The sequence below is a fragment of the Macrotis lagotis genome, chromosome X, assembly GCF_037893015.1.
Source record: "Macrotis lagotis isolate mMagLag1 chromosome X, bilby.v1.9.chrom.fasta, whole genome shotgun sequence".
Classification (NCBI taxonomy): Eukaryota; Metazoa; Chordata; class Mammalia; order Peramelemorphia; family Peramelidae; genus Macrotis; species Macrotis lagotis.
In genome coordinates this window covers 423,153,716-423,177,381 of record NC_133666.1, presented here as the reverse complement: position 1 = coordinate 423,177,381, position 23,666 = coordinate 423,153,716, and the positions used below count along the sequence as shown (strand labels likewise).

General features: G+C 36.8%; 1 protein-coding gene across 1 annotated transcript in view; it reads right to left on the bottom strand.

Moving 5' to 3' along the window:
• Positions 1 to 23,666, bottom strand: part of BPNT2 (3'(2'), 5'-bisphosphate nucleotidase 2) — a 55,204-nt gene that overhangs the window by 17,907 nt on the left and 13,631 nt on the right. The window contains exons 2-3 of the mRNA XM_074208002.1: positions 2,363 to 2,525; positions 269 to 364 (exon numbers count right to left, since the gene is read on the bottom strand). Coding sequence (XP_074064103.1) covers positions 269 to 364; positions 2,363 to 2,525 — 259 coding nt within the window. The remainder of the gene's footprint in view (positions 1 to 268; positions 365 to 2,362; positions 2,526 to 23,666) is intronic.

Sequence of the window (23,666 nt, the reverse complement as noted above, 5' to 3'; positions counted from 1 at the left end):
AAACAAGCAAAATGCAAGTCTGATTTGGCTTTAAATTAACAAGTTCTACATTGGATTTAATATACATCCCTGCCCAGGCTCCTGCTTTTACTCATGTCTCTCAGTAGCCTCAGTCCAATCTGGAAAACAAGATCTTTCAAGCAATAAACCAAGTTGGATGATCAATATTTACAGAGCCCTTGGTGACAGTTTGGTATGAACTTACCATTACAATTAGCAGCTTCATTGATATAAGAGAATAAGAAAATGCAGCAAGACAAAAGAATACCTGTATATGCAGAGAATGGCTTATGTATTACTCCCAGTACTGGTTTACCATTGACAGCCACACACACCATTGTTGTGACATATTTCCGAAGATCCTCTATGGGAATAGAAAAAAAAATGCCAGGGTTAAAGTCACAAAATAAAAAGCCAGAATCCAGGTCAGCTTTTATAACAAAAGATTCCTATTTGTGTTATTTTTTTAAAGTGATATGAAATGGTTCCATGGGGTAAGTCTGCTCCAAAATAGATACAGCTTTAGCTCAGGATAAGCTCTTTGCAAATATACTGTAAATTCTATTTTTTCATTAATTCACTCCTGTGGAAGATTTTTTTGTTACATAATGTCTACTTCCAATGTACTTTATCCAAATGAATATGTTCTTTTTGTAATTCAACTACCTTACTTTTCAAAGCAACTGGAAGGTCAAGTTTTTCAAAGATTCTACATGAATAATTCTGTGAATCTCCAAGGTCATAGATGTATATGAAATAATTTTGGGATTCATAGGATATGTAAGGGAATGGAATTGAATTTTCTTGTCAAACCAAAAAACAATTTGTTTAGAATCTTAAGATGTACATAATCAGTATATTTTTGGCCCAAGATATATTAAAACAATAGCTATCAATAAATATAGCACTAAATAAACATGTTAAAAAATAATTTTATCTTTTTCATAACTCAGAATGTTGTGCCCTCTAAGAGATCAAACCTTTCATTTTACAGATGAGGAACCTGAGGCCAGAAGAAGAGATATGATTTGCACCCAAGCTCACCCAAATAGAAGCAGAGCTGGGGCATCAGGGTCATCATTTTGAATCTCAGATCGTATTGCCTTTGCTATACTGGACTTATAAAAGTTCCATGAGACTAGAATGAATCCAATTTTAGGTCAATCCCTAATAATTTGCTTTCCTCATATTTGCCTCTTTCCTCTGAAAATTCAGAGTACAAAAAAAAATTATCCTGGTCATCTGAAGATTTAATTAGTTTTGTTCTGTAATTAAGATTATCCTACAAAGAAACAAAAATTACTTAGTAAATATTATGACAACAGCATAGAATGTGCCCAACAAAGGGAATATAGCTATTAGGGAGTATATTTTATTAAAAAAAGTACAATTTATTAAATTATTCAATATTGTATTAGAAATCCTAGCAATAACATTAATGGACTTTCACCCTGAAAGTTTAGAGTAAAATCCTTTTATTTATTTACTGAAATTTATAAATCTAAAACTATTTAAAGATTAAACCACCTCAGAAGGCAATGTAATTTTGAAAAAGGAAGTAGGGGCAGCTAGGTGGTTCAGTGGATAAAGCAGAATAAAGGAGGACATGAGTTCAAATCCAGCCTCAGACATTCATTTAACTATGTGACCCTGGGCAGGTCACTTAATTCGGATTGGCTCCAAAAAGAAAGAAAAGGGAAGCAGGAGTGAGAAGATTCTAGCAAGATGTTGGCTAGATTCCAGTCTTGACTCTCACTAATTACATATGTGAGCACAGACTTATTCAATTAGAGCTGCCATTTCTTTATCTATAAAGTAAAGTGGATGAATTAGTTTATCCTAAGGGCAATTCTCACTTTAAAATGGTTTCATTTGAAATTTACTCCTGCTCCTTCTTGTTGTAGACTCTTCATGAACCATTTAAGGACTTTCTTCAAAAAAACACTGGACTAGACTGCCTCTCTCCAGCTTATTTAAAAAATAAGGCAACTGAGGCCAACAGGCCAAATCTGACCTTGGATTTTTCCTGACTCTAGGCCCAACACTCTATCCACTAAACCATTTGGCTGCTCCCTTTCTGTACCATAGTATAATTAGATAAAATAAATATCAATATAACTTAATCAGAGAAAATTAAAGTTATCTTTTTCTTGCAACCAGTATTATTCTTAAAAACTGCAGATATAAGGCGTGAAGATCACAAAATTTTGAGTTATCTATTATAATTCCCTCTTGTTATACTGATTCAGTAAGTCATTCTGTGAATTTCATTGCAAAAAAAGTTTCCTCTTAGACTAGATCACCAAATGTGAGTTATGTTTTTAACTCTCCATTCTGTAATCATTAGATAATTCAAAATTACCTGTATATTCTTGTGTAGCATCAAGTGGATCAATCCAAACAGTAACACTTTCTGCTGGGACCTCTTTAGGTTTGGTTATCTCCCTCAAGATATCTTCAGGGATATTGTGATCCCACAAGATAACTTCCTGGTCAGCTGCATCCACATGTTCCTCAGTATTAATCTGGGGTAAAAAACAAAAAACTTAAGAAATACAATCAAGAACAAAATGGGGAGAAACATTTCAGGCATCATAATTTGCATTAAGAAAATAATATAAATTTGTGTGGGGTGTTTCATGGTTTTTTAAAGCACTTCGAGATACATGAATATAACAATCTTATGAAATGGGGCAGGAATAGACATTATTTTAAAGGGGTGGAACCAGGTTCATTAAGGTTATACCACTTGCCCAAAGTGAAAAAGAGCTATGTGGAATAGGATATGTTCAAGTCTACTTGTCTTACTACAAAATGGAAAAAGACCATCGAATTTCAACTTCGTATGACTTTTTACAAAGACAATCTCCACAGAACATCAAAGTGTCACCTAAGTAAAAGAGAAAACTTTATGATCCAGAAAATTGACTTGCCAGATTAAGGCAAAGCTGATACAAAGGAACTGATCAAAAGTTTGAGAAAATATTTGACTTTTGGCTAAATGAACAAAAATGAACACTTTTGTACATTAGAAATGAAAAATGAGAAAAGTAAATTGGAAGATAAATACTAATGTCTGAAAAAGACATTAAGTTACCGTATCTTGGAAGGAATTAAGAGTAAAATGTGAGAAATATATCTCTGATAAGAGAGGAAATATGGAACCAGTGGACAGTGCTGTTTGAGAATTCACAGATACCCAAGTTCAAAAGCCACTTGAAATAAATCACTAAGTTGCCTTCAGGTAAGTCATTCAACCTTCCATGAATCTCTCTCTGTCTTCCCATCTATAAAATTTGGATAATAATCTTTTTTCCTAAAAAATTCCTTCAACAGCAAGTTTCCTTATATTTAAAATATGAATTAATTTATACAGAACAGATTTACATAAGACACGTTTGTTACATCTAATAGAGTGTACTCATACTATACCTCTCTGCATAGAAATGAGGTAAAGCTATACAGTTAATCTAGTCACTTATTCTATCAAAGCATTTCCTTGCAAAAAAAGAAAGGCAGGGGTAGTTAGGTGGTGCAGTGAATACACAGCACCGGCCTTGGAGTCAGAAGTACCTGGGTTCAAATCCAACCTCAGACACTTAATAATTACCTAGCCATGTGGCCTTGGGCAAGCCACTTAACCCCATTGCCTTGAAAAATATTAAAAAAAAAAAAAACGAAAAGAGAAAGGCGGTAGAAAAGGGCATGAGTCACCCTCAGTAAGAGACCAGTATTCTGAATATGACAGGCCTGTTTGTCCTCTCATTTCTAACAATGACCTTTTAGAGTTAGTCGAGAGCAGGCTCACAGTTTTTGGTTCTATGGCCAAATGTCATGCATGCCCCTGTAAAAACAGAAATCGGGGCAGAGTTAGGGGACCCACCTGAGACTAGTCGCCACTGACCAACATGGCAGAAATGAGACAGAGGTCACAGCTACATTTTAACAGTTTCAAAAAATATTCTCTTACAGAAGTGATGATATCATACAAAAGAGCTGGGGAGAGGGAAAACATTAAAATATATCCCTAAGCTTGGAGACAGTAACTTATAGTAGTCAATAGTAGAGCAGCAAACTGATCACCTAAACCAGTTGTTTGGCACCTAGGAGGAATTCAGTAAACATTTGGTATCCCACTAAATAAACTGTAGGATTGGAATGACTGAAAAACAAGGGAAGGAATACTTTAAAAAAAAAAGAAAAAGAAAGAAAAAAGGTCTATAATAATAGGTCATTCATTACATATTTGTTAAGAATTTGCTATGTGCAGAGAAGGCACTGGAACAAACTTGTGTTGTTCAGTCTTTTTGGTAGTTTCTGACTTTAAGTGACCTAATTTGGGATTTTCTTGGCAAAGTTCCTAGAATAGTTTTCTATTTCCTTCTCCAGTTCATTTTACAGATGAGGAAATCAAGGGAAACAGAGTTAAGAGAGTTGATCAGGGTCCCACAGTTAATAAATATCTCAGGCTGGATTTGAACTCAGGAATATGAGCCCAGGAATAGGGCCCAGCTCTCTGACACCCTGCTGCCCCACCAGAGCAAACAGAATCACAGTCCCTTCTCCACAAGAAGCTTAATCTCTTAAAAGTATATCATAAATGCATATGCACTTACATATATCCATATACATTCATATGTATAGACATACATATACATATTTGATCATGTGTGTCTATGTCTGTGTGTGTGTGTTTGTGTAATATTCCAAATAAAACCATTTCAGGGTTAATATTCCTAGTGAAGTCCTCTCAGAGTTAAGGCATATTTAAGACAGAACAAACTATTCTTTTTTTTTTTTTAAGTTTTTGCAAGGCAATGGGGCTAAGTGGCTTGCCCAAGGCCACACGGCTAGGTAATTAAGTGTCTGAGGCTGGATTTGAACTCAGGAACTCCTGATTCCAGGGCAGTGCTCTATCCACTGTGTTACCTAGCCATCCCCAAACTATTATTCTTAAACTATTTCTAGAAGAAAGCCCTTTGCCTTCCAAACAGGTAGCTCACTCTAACTTTTTGATAAGACTACTTTTACTGACTACTAGGATGTAGACTATTCCCATGAGAAAAATCTTGCATTCCAAAGATGCTCATAAGACTCCTCTTGTTTGATGATAAGTAGACTGTTCCTAGACCTTGCATTCCAAGACAAGTTGCATTACTTCAATAAGATGGTTATAATCCTGAAGGTTATCCTCACCATCTGGATGGTTAGGTAATATTTTATGAAAACCTTTCATTCTTTTCTTTGTTGCTGGGGTAGATTTTCACAAGTAGAATGTAACTCTGAAGACTAACCAATGAGTTGACAGAGAGGGATGATAGGGAGGAGGAGGGAATCAAAATAGATCATAATAATCTTGCTTGACTGTCAATTTGGGGCAGCAGCTTGATCTTCAACACCTTTGTGAAACTTAGAGTATGCCCTTTTCTCAAGAAAAGTCAAAATAAACTTTTCTTTTTGCTCAGAAAAAAAAAGTGTATCATAAAGATGCAGATAACCATTACATATCAATGGCTTAAGTATTTTTTTTGTTTGATACAAATTCAGGAATCATAGGTCCTGGCCTTGGATAGTAGCTGCCTGGAGGCAATAAAGGATTAAGTGACTTGCCTAAGATCACACAGCAAGTTGTGCCTCTGAGTCAACTAAACCCAGGGCCTCCTAACTCAAAGCTGACCTTCTATTTACTTATTTACTAGACTGGCTGTTTGCAATAAATACATTAGAGAAATAAACTGTTAAATGAAGTCTAAGGAGAAAGACTGTTACTGATTGGGGGGGGGGGTTCATTATCATCATCATCATCACTAGTTTACAAAAGTTGAGGTGAAAACCTTTATCATAGCAAAGTATGTTGCTTTTCCTCATCTATTCCAGTCCCTACTGTCTCCCTGTCCACTCATCCCCAAGCACTCCCCAACATTTTTTATATTTATTTTGTAGATAGTACTTATGTTAAGTTGTCTCCTCCAATATAATCTAAATTCCTTGAGTGAGAGCACAGACTTTCATTTTTGCTGTATCCTCAGTGCCTAGGCCAGGGCTGGCACATATTTGATGAACCTCACTCTGCTAAGTCAGCCAGTCCCAAATTGTTGCCTCCATAATAAAAATCACCAAAACAGCATGTGCTACCAGTATTCCAAAACTACATATCTCAAGATCTTCAGAGTTCTTTTCAGATCTTCAGATAACAACAGATTTAGCAGAAGCAAAAGGGGCCAGCTAACCTTTCCCAAGGCTGGATCACCTATTTCAGTTGTTTTCAATTGTCACAGAATTTCCCTTCTTCAATATATCCTTCCCCCTGCCACACAAGTTCCCTCTGTCTGATCCACTTTCATCACTGAAATCCTCACCATTGAAATCTTCACCAAACCAAACCCCAATCACCAGCAAAATGCCCTTTTCCCTTTATCCTCTTGCATTCTTCCATTTGGATAATAGTTTCCATTATTTCATTTCAACAGACCCTGAAATTGTAACCAAACGTTACCCAAACATAGAATAAAGCTCACTTCAGTCTGGTTATGTCTACGGCTTTCATTCACCCCTTGAAGAGACTGCATTATTAAATTATCTAAGGATAGTCTCCTCTACAAATCCAGAAAAGAGGGTTACCATCAACACTTCTCCATTCCAGAATTGATAGCTGGGAGGACTCCCAGCAATCTTTGAAGAGAACAGTCAGGGAAAGAACTGAGTAGTCACAAGTGTTTTGGAATACTAACCCAAATTTTGACATACTATGATCTTTTCTTTGTTCAGTATCCCCATAAGTATTATCTCAATTCCTTTTGTTAAAAGTCATAATTGAGGGCATGGGGAACTGTACCAGTTTAATCATAACACTCATTCCAAGTTAGAAATGTTTGGGTTATTAGATTGAGTGCTTACAATGCAGAGCACAGAGTTAAAACTTTTTTTCTTTGACATATTGGAGTTAATGAAGTTAAAATGCCATTGTCAATTTATAATTTATAATTTTTATGATTACAATTAGATTCAAGACACATCTATTAAGAGTCTACTACAGGCAAGACAATTCCCTTAACCTGAAGACAAAACAAATTAATAAACAAGAAAAAAAGCAGTCCTTTATTGATGGAGTTTATCTTATAATACAAGACATGTTATTAGATGGTTTAATTAGAAATCATAGATTCTAAAAGCATCTGTTTCATTTCTAAGAATGGAAGGATCAAAAAGGGGTATGAACTAAGACTAGTGCTCTATCCAGTATTCCACCAAAAAAGAAATTTAACAAGAAACTAAATTTTCAATGCTTTTCCATTGAAAACTTTTAAATGTTGAATCTTTACAGAAATCTTAAAACTGAGGTAATTTGTAATTCCAGAAAAATAACTAGCTGAGAGACAAGGTCTAGTCCTGGTTCTTCCCACTATATTAGTTACCCTAAGAAAGCTATATAACTTCATAGACTTGGTATCTGTAAAATAGTAATTACCTTATAGGACTGTTCATGTCAAATGAGATAAGGCATCTAAAACTCTTTAAATCCATCTGTTATAATAATTATCAGGATCACAAATATAGACATGGAAGGGAACTCAAGCACCATGTAGTCAGTCCATTTAACAAATGAGGAAACTGAGTGGCAAAGAAGCTAAATGACAGAGTAAATGATGGAACCAGAGCAAGAAAAATGAGACCATCAGAGATGGGTTTGACCTGTGTCCATTTTAAAGTGAGGCTTGGGGCATCTAAGTGGCATGGTAGATAAAGGTAAGAAGGACTTGAGTTCAAATTTGGCCTCAGACACTTAATATTGTTAGTTAGCTATGTGACCTTGGGCAAGTCACATAATCCCATGGCCTCACAAAAACCAAACAAATAGTGAGGCTGTTATCTCCAGCTATACCATTTCACTTGATGATCTCATCAGTTACCAAGAACCCAACACTGGGCTTAAGATTCTCAGATCTAAGGGGCGGCGAGGTGGCACAGTGGATAAGCACCGGCCCTGGAGTCAGGAGTACCTGGGTTCAAATCCGGTCTCAGACACTTAATAATTACCTGGCTGTGTGGCCTTGGGCAAGCCACTTAGCCCCGTTTGCCTTGCAAAAAAAAAAAAAAAAAAAAAAAGATTCTCAGATCTATTTCTTCAGTTGGAGTCTCTCTGCTTCCAGCCACATTCCAAATAGGGTCTTCCACAGACATCATAAAAATTGAGCTTCGCCCTGCTCTGGTTCTTGCTTCAACAGTGTTTGGACGGAACGGGGTCCCAGCTCCCCTTGCCTCTGAGCCCCCCCCCCCCCCCCCTCCCCGCGCGGGACCAGCCACCATGAGCTCCACCTCCCAGATCTGCCAAAACCTGCACCTGCCGACTGCTACCTGTCCCTGGCTTTCTCGTCGCCCTGCCCCGCTGTCACATTTGTTCCGGGAGGCCGCGGAGGACAAACGCCTCATGCGGCTCCAGAACCAGCGCCGTGCAGAAGCCTGCCCGCGATGAGTGGGGCCGCAGCCTGGGGGCCACGGAGAACGGCCTGGACCTGGAGAAGGGCCTGAACCAGGCCCTCCTGAAGCTGCTCGCCCTAGGCTCCGACCAAGGGGACCTGGAGAGCCACTACCTGGACGAGGAGGTGAAGCTGCTCAAGCGCCTGGGCGACCACCTGACCACCCTGCGCCACGTGGAGGCCGACCCCCAGGCCGGGCTGGGAGAGTATCTATAGCACGACTGAAGGAGCAGCCCTGGCCGGGCGGTAAGGGGCGCTGGGCACCCTAAATAAAGATGGCTCCTTCTGTCAAAAAAAAAAAAACAACTGAATGTCCCAATGCCCTTCCCTCTTTCTGCCAGCTATCAATGACATCACCCAGACTCCCAACTTAGCTTTCTTTCTCCATTCCTTACACTCTTATGCCCCATATCCAGTCTCTTCCCAAGTTCTGTCATTTCTACCATAATATCTCTTAACCTTGGTTTGCCTCAGTTTCTTCAACTATAAAGTAGTTTTAGTAGCTCCTTTTGTCATAGGGTTGTTTTGAGAATCAAATGACATATTTGTAAAGTACTTAGCATATGTGTGTAGTATAGACTCAGCATAAATTCATACATAATAAATATACTTATTTACTTCTCCCTTCCCTACCACCACCTTAAATATGGTCCCTTCAACTCTCCAGATACTGCTACAACCTGGGGCAGGCCTTCATCACCTCAAGTCTAGACTACTGTAATAATATGCTGAAGGATCTCCCTAAATCAAGACTTCAAAATCAAAAATATAACACTACTAAATGCTAATTCTTCTTTTTGGTCACTCTTTACTTGGCAATTGAAACAATGGTGAATTTCACAATCCTTTCCCAAATTATCTTTAGAAAAAACAAAATAAGATCAAATGCTATAATCATAGAGGGAAAAAATCTAGATAATCTTTTGTTATTATTGTGAAAAAGTAATGAAGGATGTTATACTTTCCATGAAAAAGATCAAAGACAAGCTATTGATGAATAAGGGCTTTGAACAGAAAGATTGTAAAGATGTCAGTGTTTCAATACTTTAAAAATTACATAAAACAACACATCCATTTAAAAAAAGGGAAATGACGGTTAAGAATATAAAATTCCTAGAAATCAGCCATAGATTGAATATAATTGTGGTCAGGAATGCTGATGACACACATTTATGTTTAAGTCCTCTTTTTAGTGTGTCTGATCTATTATCACAGTAGGTATTTTAGAGGAGTGGGACAAGGTTATCAGCTACAAATTGGAAGATGTAGCCCTATCAATATCTAATAAATCTACTGTATCATAAGAGTGGAAGTGGCAGGTTATTCCCTTAGAAGGCTATAAAGTAGCTCTGTGCTAGACACAGCTGTAGGTGATGGGAATAAAAAATAAGAAGCTTATATTCTTAGGGAGAGATGTTTTTCCCCCAATTTTCTTGTTATCTCCAGAAGTTAGCATAGGTTGTTTAAATGACCAGCAGCTAGGTGACCAAGAGGATAAGAACTGGACTTGGGAGTCAGGAAAACAAGTTCAACTTCTACCTCAGATACTTACTAGTGTGTGACGTGGGGCAAGTCACTTGTCTGCCTTAGTGTTCTCATTTGATAGTAAGAAGTGTGCAAGGGGGAGGGAGGGAGAACAATAGGGCACTTACTCAAAAACCTTCCCAAAGATGCATGGAAGGTCTGGGTAGAGTTAGTGATGGCTAATTCTGGTAGGCTCTGAAAGAAAGTATGGGAGAGAAGAGACCTTAGACTAACTGCCAAACTGAGAGTCTTTAGAGCCCATTGTGCTGACCTTATTTGCTTATAAGCCTGTGAAAACTGGACAGTCTACCACTGCCATGTCAGGAAACTGAATCTTCTTAGGAAGATTCTGAAGATCACCTGGCAGGAGAAGATACCAGACACCAAGTCCCTTTCCCCAGTTAAACTACCTAGCCTTACAACATTACTATAGAGAGTCCAACTATGATTGGCTGGACATGTGCTTGCCAAAAAAAACTATTTTATGAAGAATTCACATAGGGCAAGTGCTCACAAGGGGGTCAGAAGAAGCAATACCAAGACACCCTGAAGGTTTCATTGAAGAACTTTAGAATTGATTGTACAACTTGGGAGACACTGGTACAAGACCACCCAGCATGGTGTGCCCTCATCAATGAGGGTGCTGCACTGGTGGAAGGGGTATGACACAAAGTTCAAAGATGTTTTATTAAACCAACCAAATATTTGGTTGCTAAAGGGACTCCCATTTATTTTGACCTACAGTGCAATGATGAATAAATTCTCGAGTCATCTACAACTACTTTGATTCATCTTTTTTAAAGTATTCACATTCAGGGAAGTCCCTCCGCTTTTCAATACTATAAAACATTGCATTCTTCTACCAAGTATGAAAGTTGCAGAAAGAAGTAACCTATTGTAACCTAACAATCAGGGAAAAAAGGAAAAAACAGAACTTATAAAGAGAAAGGACCTTATAGATCATTTGATTGAACACTCTCATTTCAAATATGAGGAAACTGAATTCCAGAGCAGAGAAGGAATTTGACTTGACAACTCACAAGGGAAATAACTAGTAGACCAAGATGTGAATCTAGTTCCTATGATTCTGAATCCACAACTCTTCTCATTTGATACTAAGCTCAACATATCCTTTCTGAGCAGTGTCACTGCTGAGTCACATCAGACTAAAGATAGGAATCACAGCTTGTATATGCAAAAATGACTATAGTAAACATGTCTTCTTGCTCAGCTCTTTACAGTTGCTGTGAAGGTGGTCAAAATTATTAGACCTCTGGATGAAAGTCATATGGAAATACATCATTAGTACCCCTAATTCCCATACTCCATTAAATAACCTTTTCAAAAGCTAATTCATTCTTTCAAGTCCTGAGCATTTAGGCTACCATGCCAATAGTTTAGTTTTATACATAAAGAAACCAAGGGGGCAGCTAGGTGGCTCAGTGGATAGAGCACCAGCTCTGGAGTCACGAGTACCTGAGTTCAAATCCAGCCTCAGACACTTAATTACCTAGCTGTGTGGCCTTGGGCAAGCCACTTAACCCCACTGCCTTGAAAAAAAAACAAAAAAAAACCTTAAAAAAAAAAGAGCAACCAAGGATGAGAATCAAAGGTCAAAGAATCAAAGGAAGCTAAGATTAAAGACGAATAAAATTCATTCTATCTTCTTTGACTATGGGACTCCCGATATTTGGAAACTCAAGCACAAGGTTAAAAAATGGGCAGAGGTTGCTGAAAGGCAAATTTTGGCTCAATGTAAAGGGATAGAGACTAGAATTTTTGAACAATTAAAAGCTGACTAAAATGGAACGAACTATCTTTTTTTATTGATGTTTTATTTTTTCCAATTAAATCCAATTTTTCCAATTTTTTAACATTCATCTACATGCATATTCATGTTACACATTTTTCTGCTGCTAAGGGGTAGAAGGGGAGGGTGGTAGTCTAGTAAAAATTGTACATGTTCATTTGTGTTTAACAAGTTTACATATTTGTCATTTTGTATAAGGAATTAGGACTAAGGGTAAAGAAAAACCATGGGATGTGAAAGAAAAACATAAGAGAAGTTTTTAAAAAGTGAACATAGGACCTAGCTATGTGGCCTTAGGCAAGCCACTTAACCCCATTGCCTAGCAAAAACCTAAAAAAAAAAAAAAAGTGAACATAGTATCCATTCAGATTATGTGGGGTTTTTTTTTAGTTTGGTTTGGTTTTCCTCAGGATGTGGATAGTGCTGTCCATAATAGATCTCCCAGTGTTGTCCTAGATCTCTGAACTGCTGAGAAGAGCTGCATCCATCATAGTTGGTCAACTCACAATATTGTTGTTAATGAGTACAATGTTCTCTTGGTTCTGCTTGGCATCAGTTCATGTAATTCTTGGAATGAATTATCTTAAGTAGTAGATGCCCTGTCACTAATATACAAACCATTTATTCGGAGTCAGTGAGATAACTGAGATCCCTTGGATCTCTAAGACTCTGATTTAAATAAGCACTCTGGAACATCTAATCAATTTATCATGGAAGTGCTCACCGAAATTGTCATCAATAACACAGAGTTTATGGATTAAATCTTCTGATTTTTTAATACATTAATTTTTTTTCTCCAACTAGAATGAAAGTTTCCAAAGGGAAGGAATTATATATTATATGATTCTTTTGAATCTCCCATCATGTCAAACCTATGGTTGACTAGCAGATGAATGGGGGGGGGGACTATTAAACACTTGCTAGGTGCCATTGGGGTGTCTAAGTGCCACATATGTCACCAGGACTAGAGTTAGGAAGATCTAAATTCAAATCCAGTCACAGAAACTTAACTATGTGAGCCTGGGTAAGTCCCTTAACCCTGTTTGCCTCAGTTTTCTTATCTGTAAAATGAGATGGAAAAGAAAATGGCAAACCACTTCAGTAGGTTTACCAAGAAAACTCCAAAATGGGATCATGAAGAACAGGACTTAAAATGATTGAACAAGTGAACAACAAAGTATCAACTACTATACTAAAGTGTTGGGGATACAAATACAGGCAAGAAAAACCAACATCTATGTTAAGGCTATATCCCAATGGAATGGAAGGGAAACTAGGAAGAGGAAGACACTCAAGAAAAAGCATGCTAGGGGTGGCTAGGTGGATAAAGCAATGGCCCTGGAGTCAGGAGTACCTGGGTTCAAATCTGGTCTCAGACACTTAATACTTACCTAGCTGTGTGGCCTTGGGAAGCCACTTAACCCCGTTTGCCTTACAAAAAAAAAAAAGAGGCATTCAAGAAAAAGCATGCTTTGGCAAAGGCTGGCAAGTGACCTGGTTCCAGGCAAAAAAAGGTAAAACTCATCTTCCAGAGTCCACGATTTTAAGAGTAGAGCAGAGGTTCTGTGCTAGAAGATAAGGATGATGTCCAGGGTGCAAGTAGCACTGTCTGGAAATAGCCAGGGAATGTCACTAACTACAAAACAATGCTCCTGGAACAAACGATGTCTCAAGCATCAAACAAAATTACCAACAAGTGAACTTTGGGAATACTATCTTACATTTCTATCAATTAAAGATGTGTTCATTTTGCTTGCCTTAATACACTATAAACAACACTAGATTAATATCCTGGATGTCATGGTATGAGATAATACTGGGTTCTCAAAGTTTTGCTAGGGGAGTAAGGATCTGGCAAAAAACTGTTTTTTCAGGGCCTGCCTGAGTATTTCTGAGAAGGTTAATTATAAAAAGGTAGAGTACCTGATAATATTTGTGACTCCACCTCTGGCACCAGAAGACCATCTATTAGAAAAGTAACAATCTGCTTTGATCAAAAAAATATCCACCCCAAAACAAAACAAAAAAAAATAACAAAGAGATTAATAAGGAAGTAGTGAGGATAAGCATATTTCCAATTCAGCAAGGGCAGGATATGCTTGTTTTTAAATATGTACACTAAGATGGTCTAATAATCTGCTGTTCATTCACCCTATGAATATTCAGTACTTACAGTCTAAAGTCATTCAAAATGCAAGAAGTAGGAAAGAATACAAAAATCTGATAAATTCCTTTAGGGAACATATGGATGGATATCTCCATGTGGCAAGAGAAGAAAGTAGACAGCTAAAAAAAAATCAATATCTGCTTTTTCAGTTTACTTTGGTTAAAAATGATCACAGTAAAAGATCGATGCAAAAGCTATCAGATGATCACACTAGAAAGTCCTATAAAGAGAAATTATCTTTACTGCCCAGGGCTCACCACTTAGAAGTTAAAAGGTATTTCACTGACATTTATTTCAAATAAGCAGAAAAGACAGACAGAGGAACTGAAATCAATCCATCTTTGGTAAATGTTATTAGGGACAATAACTAGGGCATAAAATTTCTAGACATCCAGTTCGGGGGGAGACAAATTTCTTATAAACACACAAGTAACTGAAAATGATTTTCTAATGAAAAGTTGTTTTCTTTTCCATTAAAAAGCTGTCAAAACTTTAATATAATACTTGGAAAAATGAAAAATGATAATTAAATTTCATTAAAAATTAATTTTGGGGTGGTTGGATGGCATAGTGGATAAAGCACTAACTGGAGTCAGGAGTACCTGAGTTCAAATCCAGACACTTAATAATTACCTAGCTGTGTGACCTTCGGCAAGCCACTTAACCCCATTGCCTTGCAAAAACAAAACAAGAAATAATAACTTCATAACTTCCTGAACTTATATTTCCCATACAGGATTCAGCAATCCACTGAGAGTTAGGCAAGGACCTTTTGTAACAGTAGATGATGGGCAAAAATTGATAGTGAGTAGATAAAAAAAAATAGAAATTGAGTGAGTTACCTGATTATGCAAAGCCCAACAAACCTAAGTATAATAATTATCAATATAATCAAGAACAAGTTTTAAAAATGTTCAAATGTCAGTGGATATGTTAATTTTATATTTCTAAACTGATTATAGTATTGTATATCTAATTCTCTAGTACTATGGTATTGCTTTATGCCCAAAACAAACCAGTAATTTTTAGGTTCAGAAATTAAGAAAAGAACAAAGTCTCTCTTTTTTTAAAGCCTACTTTCACAAAAACAATTTGAAAAAAAGAAATGTCCTTAAATTTGAAAAAAAAAGCAAAACATTAAAAGCAAAAGTTCATGTTTTAAGTATGTAGTTTTTAAATGCTAGACATTATTTTGAGGAAAAAATTTTGATCTAAAGTCATCAAAATATTAAAAAAGAATATGAATATCTTCAGCTGTCAAGAGTCCAAGGCCTGAGTTCCCTCAGTTAACTCAGCCCATGACTAACATATATATACACACACACACCTACATGTGAGCGGTAGGGATAAGGAACAAACAAGTTACCATAAAAGAGCAAGCTTTAGGGAAACAGGTTGAGTGAGATAGAAAGTAGTATTTGTTTTTGCCTATATTTATACCTTAAATATTTGGTATACTGCCTGAAACATGGAAAAGCACTTAATAAATGTCCATTCATTTGAAAACTTAAAACATTATGTATTAATTATAATTTCACTAATCTTAAATACATTCCATTTGTGTTCTGCCAATCCCTTGCTAAACCACCACATTCCTTCCTTTCCTTCCCTAGAACATATTGAGCCCAGGGTTCTAAGTTCTCAGTCCCAGCTACAAGGATCCCTTATTCTGATCACTAATGCTAATGCTATCTCAATCAACAAATACATAAGGAGTTGAATACAGAACTGACTAGAAGGAGAACAGTGTGCTGGCTTGCCTCTGGGAAATGAGCAAAGTTATTTTAATAACCCCCAAGCTCGCTCTTGCCCTTCCTTTCTCTCTCTCTCTCTCTCTCTCTCTCTCTCTCTCTCTCTCTCTCTCTCTCCTCTAATACTAATATTATTCTTCCAGCAATAATGGTATATGGCTTCTAGTCATGGAATGTTAAGTTTACAGAAAAACTGCTATTGGGAATCAACAAAAAAACAACTAAGAGGCAAAAGATGGAGTTAGCAGACTACAGAAAAGTAATTAATTATGAAGGCAAAGCAACACAAAGGATGTCACTGAAAAATGGAATTAATAAAAAAAAAAGAAGAAAAAAGATGGCTGCTTGTAGCTAGGTGGTACAAAGGATAGAGGCCTGGCCATGATTTAGGAAGACCAGTTCAAATCCAACCTCAGACTCCTCTCCTACTTGTGGGCCCTGGGATAAGTTATTTCATCTCGGTCTACCTCAGTTTCCTCAACTATAAAATGTGGGTTGTGCAAGGATTAAATGACATATTTGCAATGTGTCTTCACAGTACAGGGCAGATAGAAAATGCTTTAAAAATGTTAGTTGTTAGGGCAGCTAGGTGGCGCAGTGGATAGAACACGGGCCCTGGAGTCAGGAGTAGCTGAGTTCAAATCCGCCACTTAATAATTACCTAGCTGTGTGGCCTTGGGCAAGTCAACCCCATTGTCTTGCAAAAAATTACCAAAAAAAAGTTAGCTGTTAATATTATTTTAAAAGGCAAGAACAAGGGGATATCCAGTGTTAAGCCTATGTCCTCCAATGATATTTATTGGGTAAAGGGAAAGCAAGGAAGGCCTGTAGCACCTGGGGAGGATTCCCCAAGGTTAACTTAGGATGTTAAATAACTAGATAGCATATATGGATTATGATATGTGTTGTAGGAGGGAGTATTCAAATCGATGAGTTTAAAGATCTATTGGAATATTCTTGCACTTGATCCTTGCCACTTTAATGACAGAAAGTTAGGGATGGTAAAGACAAAAGTCAATTGAAGTTTCATGTTCAAGCCTTACAAAAATCAACATTTTCTTTTATTCTGTGGTGGGAGGAGAGGTGGGGGGCAAAAGAAAGGTGTCACAGAAAGTGGGGAAATATAAGCTATATTTGAACTACATTATATATTTTTGTTGTAACATTCATTTAGTTAGCATTTTATTTCAGTAGAATATTTCAATGTTTCCAATCTAAATCTTTCTACTACTATTTTCCCTCTTCTATTTCTTCCTTCCTCTATGCTCTTCCTTCTCTCTATTTCTCACTTTAACTGGCCATAATACAAAACACAAGATTTATGTTTTTAAGTTGGATAATAGATTTAGAATTTGAAGGAATTAAAAAGATCAGAGTCAGTCAGAAAAATAGAGGTCTAGATAAATGAAATCACTTTCTCAAGGTTTTGCAAGTAGTAAAATTTCAGGATTTTGATTCTATGACTATAAAGAGCTTTGATTTCTTTGTCTGAAAACTGCTTGTTCACATTCTTTGCCTATTTATAAATTGGGGAATGATGCTTATTCTTATAAATTTGATTTAGTTCTCTATATATTTGAGACTCTTATCAGAGACACATGTTGTAAATTTTTTTTCCTCAAGCTTCTGCTTTCTTCTGATCTTGGTTATATTGGCTTTAGTTGTGCATAAACTTTTTAATTTAATAACAAAATCATCTGTTTTATGTCACAATATTCTCTCTCTCTTGTTTAGACATTAATTCTTCCCTTGTCCAGAGTGCTCTGATTTTAAATCCATTGTCTTTTGGTTGTATTTAGGGAATAAAGAATCCTATTTTTCATGATTAAGTTAAAAACAAGGAAGATGAACATTCTCCATTAAAGAAAAGAAACCCAAGTTAATTTTTCATCTAAGGTTCTTTGTCAATTTCCTTTGAAGGGAAAAAAAATCCTACTTTCCTCCTCACCACTTCCAACTATCTTTAATCTCTTCCTCTCCACTGACTCCTTCCAGTTGTTAAGCACATTTGTTTTCCCATCTTAAAAAATCTCTAACTTATTCCAAATGACCCATTTAATTAGTACCTCATTTCTCTCATCCACTTTTTCTAGTCATTCTTTTTTTTTTGTTTGTTTTTGCAAGGCAAATGGGGTTAAGTGGCTTGCCCAAGGCCACACAGCTAGGTAATTATTAAGTGTCTGAGACTGGATTTGAACCCAGGTACTCCTGACTCCAGGGCCGGTGCTTTATCCACTGCACCACCTAGTCGCCCCTCTAGTCATTCTTTAAGGATAGCCAAGGTGTCTAGTATTTGCAATTTAATGGGGAAAAAAACATGAGATAGTACCTTTCCTTAATAAACTTATATTCTATTTTTTGCAATAATGTAAAACATTTCCATATTAGTCATTCTGTACAAAGACTCAAAAGAAAAAAATGAAAGTGAAAAATAAAATGCTTCAATCTGTATTCAGTGAAAATCAGTTCTTTCTTTGGGTATGGATAGTACGCTCCATCATTAGTCTCTTGAGATTGTCTTGCATCATTGTATTGCAGAAAATAGCTAAGTCACACACAATTCTTCACAGAACAATATTACTGGAATTGTGTACAACGTTCTCCTGGTTCCATTCAATTCTCTATGCATCAGTTCATGTAAGTCTTTCCAGGTTTTCTATGCTTATTATAATCATTATAATTATAAGCATTATAATCATATACCATTACTTTGTTTCACCATTCTCCAATTAGTAGATATCATTTTGGTTTCCAGTTCTTAACAACCACAAAAAGAATTGCTGTAAATATTTTTGTACAAATAAGTCCTTTTCCATTTTTTGGCTAACTGGGATATGGGCCTAGCAATGGTTTTGCTGGATCAAAGGATATGCACAGTTTTATAACCCTTTGAGCATAGTTTTAAATTGCTATGCAGAATGGCTGGATCAGATCACAACTCCCACAGTTTTCCCACATCTCCTCCAACATCTTTTTTCTATTTTAAACTCTATGAAAAAAAGAGGGTTTTGCACACAGTATATGTTCAATGAATATTTTCTTGCTCTGACTGGTCCTGTATCCTGACCAATTCAGGGATGACTGGAAATACTATGTCTTGGTCACTGTTTTCTCTCTAACTTAGCTACTACATTCATGATATTCTTTCCATATGACTCTTCCTTACCCACCAGCACCTTGAGAGCTCTAGAGCACACTTCCATAAATGTTTCTGCACAAACTGGCCTATAGTACCCATAGAAAATGGGCTCCTAAAAGAACCTGGATGTCACAGATTCTGCTAAATGAATAATAGGTACCGTGGAGAGTGCCAGGCCTGGAATCAGCAAGATCTGAATTCAGATTAAACCTCAGACATCTAGCAATTGTGCATCCATGTGGGAAAACTGAGGACCAGGGTAACAAAATATGGCAGGATTTTGCAGGCATTAGATTTAGTCAGATCTACCTTTAGAACTAGTTTTATTACTTATTATCCTGTGTGATCTTAGGTAAAATATTTAAACCTCTCTAGGCCTCAGTTTCTTTACTTGTCAAATGAGACAGTTGAAAAAGATGATTTCCAATGTCTTTTCCTGGTCTAAATCTTCCTTCAGAATCTGCAAAGTACTTTCAGAGAGTCTATTCTAATGACCTATTTTTATTGCTTTCTAAAGAAATATTTTCCCCTCCCTTACTTTAGGTAATTTTAGAACTAAATTTTAGAGGCTCACATCTGTGTATCTTTATAAACACCAAGTAGTAACCCTGAGGGAGAAACAAAAACTGTGCTAATATGGTTGAGAGGTGCAGTAAGTACCATCCATCAGTTCAGGGCAGGAGCTCAGGGACAGGCAAAGGCAGCAGGGATAGTGGGGGAAATCTGGCAGGAAGCTACTAAAGAGAAATACATACTGAATTCTCTCAAGGCTTTCAATGACTGCCAACATGTACAGTAGAGCCCTTTCCTCCAAGAGGCCAGGGCAAGGCTAGAGTAATACAGTCAAAACTGTTAGAATTGTTGATTAAGTTCAGGGTCTTGGATCAGTAAGTTGCAGATTCTGGGTCTCATAACTTTATATATCCAGGCTATTATGTATGTGTTTTGTCAGGGTATCTCATGATTAAAAAGTAACATTTCTAAAAATGAAATAAAGATTTGATCTGGTGACTCTTAGATTAACCTGATGACAAGGTATGGAGCTCTGTTTGGAGACATCTGATACCTTAGAGCAGTGGTGTCAGACTTAAATGGAAATGGGTGCCACTAAACCACAGATGATGGACACATATTAACTTAGAAAAATACATTTTAACAGTGTAATGTTCTATTGTATTTTTATTTATTTTGATAAATATTTCCCAGTTACATTTTAATTACTTGAGAGTACTTAGAAGTGTTGAACCCTGTGGGTCTGACACCTCTGACTTACAGAGAGAGTATACACAGGCAGATTTCATAAAAGATAAAGCATGTTCAAGAGGACTGAACTTTATCACAGAAGCTTGTCCCTCTCCAATGCTCTGTAAGAAGAAAAAAAAGGGGGGGGCAGCTAGGTGGCACAGTGAATAAAGCACTGGCCCTGGAATCTTTACCTAGCTGTGTGGCCTTGGGCAAGCCACTTAACTCCATTTGCCTAGCAAAAAAACAAAAAAAAAAAGAAGAAAAAAAGAGCAGACAGATTAGCTTTCTCATTCTTGAATTTTTTTTGTCTTCAGATAACAGATCAGAAACTGAAGGAAGAAGGGAACAAACACATGGCTACCCAATGCATTAATCTTACTTTCTAGGAACATTTCATAGTAACTTGTAGCAGAAACAAGTAGTTTCTACTTGTGGATGGATAGTTCTCATCACTGAGACCATAGCAGTACTATATTCCCAAATTCCAAATTTCCTTTGTAGAAGAGGGAGAAATTTTTTAAGGCAATTAGGGTTAAGTAGTTTGGCCAGATGTCTGATGTCATATCTGAGCTCATGACCTCCTGATTCCAGGACCAGTGCTCACAATCAGTTGTCCAAAGAATAGGGAGAATTTTTGAAAGTCCCTAGAAGAAACCAGCTTCTGAATAAAGTCCATCCAGAAAACTAAGATTTCTGGGGGCAATGTCTCAAGAGAAATTCAAGAGTTGGCCTTCTAATGGCAAATTCCTCAATATTAAGTGCTTGAAGGAAGCCCAACAGGGTCTCTGAAATTATTTATTTATTTTTGGCAGGGGGAGAGGTTTTGTGTGTGTGTGTGTGTGTGTGTGAGAGAGAGAGAGAGAGAGAGAGAGAGAGAGAGAGAAGAAATCTGGGTCTTTTTACCTCCTTTTGCAATTTTTGGGTTATTTGGCTAGCATAGGTTCATATGGGAAGGGTACACTTGCTCAGCAATCCCCAAAGTATGTTTACCTTGGGGTGGATGTAAAGGGAGAAAGCCTAAGCCACAAGGTGGACTTGTACTCTTAAAAGAACTCTGCAAGACTCAGTGGGAAAGAAAAACATTTAAATTTAAGAAGGGTGACTCAATTCAATCACCCCAAATTCTATTACCTTCCAGGGAGAATTGATGGAATGAACACTTTATGCATTTTTACATGTTTTGGAGATGTGATTCCTTTATGTGGTCTACATTTTCTTTTCTTTTTTTTTTTTTTAAGGTTTTTGCAAGGCAAATGGGGTTAAGTGGCTTGCCCAAGGCCAGGTACTCAGGTACTCCTGACTCTAGGGCTGGCCGGTGCTCTATCTACTGCATCACCTAGCTGTCCCTGGTCTACATTTTCTAAGGAGAGAAAAAAGGACTGCCCTATAATTACTATGAATCTGTCACCTTAATATGGTGTTCTATTATTGATATTTGGGGAACCTACATATAAGCTATTTGAGATTTCCATGAGAATAAGCTAAGTTGAGAAAATGATCTTGCAATTTAGCCCCCAAAATCAAACTAAGGTAACTCTAGATCTGGGGTAGGGAGAAAAAAGGTCAGGCCATGAGTTACAAGGTATTGTCAATATTAAAAATTCTGTGAAATAGGTACTAGGAATATTATAATCCTCATGCTAATTATGAGGAAGTAAAGGCTCAGAGAGCTTAAGTGGAAAAGCCCAGTGTTCTATAGATATTCTGCATACTCTTTCCTTTAATTCCATTTCCAAGTCCAGTATTCTTTCCATTAATATCAAGCTAATCTATGATAGCTGGAAGGATCAATGGTATTCTCAGGAGCACAGCACCTATTTATTCTGATTATTTCTTTATTCAACTCCTTTCCCAAAAGGATTGGGGGGTCTCAGCTTCTGGGCAAATGGCATGGGCACAAAAACATACCACAGTCCTAGGACATAAATACTACCACTTCCCAAGTACCACTGCTAAATAACAATACAAAGAAACATACAAACATGAAAAAGTGATTTGGGTAGCAACTGAGGAGTCTCAGTTAACCAACATACTCACAAAACTTGCCTAAATCTTCCTTCTTCCCACACAAACTCTCTTCAACAAAGAATATCAAAAACAGTTCTCCAAAAGATATACCACCCCATTTTCACTGTCTGTTTTCCTTATGTAACCTAGTTACAGAAGTCCTTGGCAGAAACAGAGGTAGTCCATGGGCCTATCGACTGGCATGCAAAATCCTTGCTAAACCTCAACTGTGACTTAGCCAGATGCCAGATAGGGTCATTCATAGAAACTGTAGCATTTTAGAGTAGAGAGACAGAAAGTGGCTTTTCAAGAGAGCATTGGATCCCTTTAGTCAATAATATTGATCAGCAGTACATTTAAATAGGAAGTCTTGTTGTTCAGTCATTTCAGTTGAGTATAACTCTTTGGGTTTTCTTGGCAAAGATACTGATGTAGTTTTTTCTCCAGTTAATTATTATAAATAAATAAATATAAATAATTATTATAAATACAATTACACTTAGCAGATATTGTTATTTATTAAAAATTGAAGGTTTTGGCAACCCTGAATCAAATGAGTCTATCAATGACATTTTTTTCTTATGTCACAGTTTGGTAACTCACTTTATTTCAAATTTTTTCCAATATTATTATATCTGTTATCGTGGGATCAGTGATCTTTGATGTTACTGCTGTAATTGTTTTGTTCCCCATATAAGACAACAAATTTAATGGATAAAGTTTACATAAAAAAGTTTTGAATGCTCACCGACCAGCTGTTCCTATCTCTCTCCCTCTCCTTGGGCCTCCCTAATCCCTGAGACACAACAATATTGGAATCAGGCCAGTTAGTAACTCTACAATGGCCTCTAATTGTTCAAGAGAAAGGAAGAATTGCATATCTCTCATTTTAAATCAAAAGCTAGAAATGATTAGGCTGAGTGAGGAAGGCAAATCAAAAGGTGAAATGGGCCAAAAGTAAGGCACCACCCTGCTCAGTCAGCATTCATTAACATAGAGGCAAGATGCTCTAACCAGCAAAAAGTTTAACATTCAGTGAAGGCTCAGAAAAAAGCAATAATAAAGTATTTTTTCAATTCAGTTATGTCTACTTTTTAGACCTAATACTTTGGTACATAATAGACTACAGTATTGGGTAAACATAAAATGGCAAACTAAAATATCCACATGATGGTCTGAAACCAAACCTGTAATATTTCCAATGTATACCAGTATACAAGATGTATGTGTGATATAGAATGAAGATTTATACAGTGCTTGATACTTACCAAGCACTATACTATTATTATCTCATTTGCTGCTGATTAATTGCCATTTTACAGATCTAAGGGAAATGAAGGATAAGTGATTTGTTCAGGGTCACACAGTTATTAAATATCTGAGACCAGATTTAAACTTACTTCTTCCTGATTTACTGTGCCACCTAGCTGACCCATATAATATGAAATACTCCAGTGTATTTTCTGAAAATTCACTTCAAATTGTGAGTTTCCTTCAGTGCCATGTCCTACATGAGCCTGATAGTTATTAAATGTCTTCTCCAATC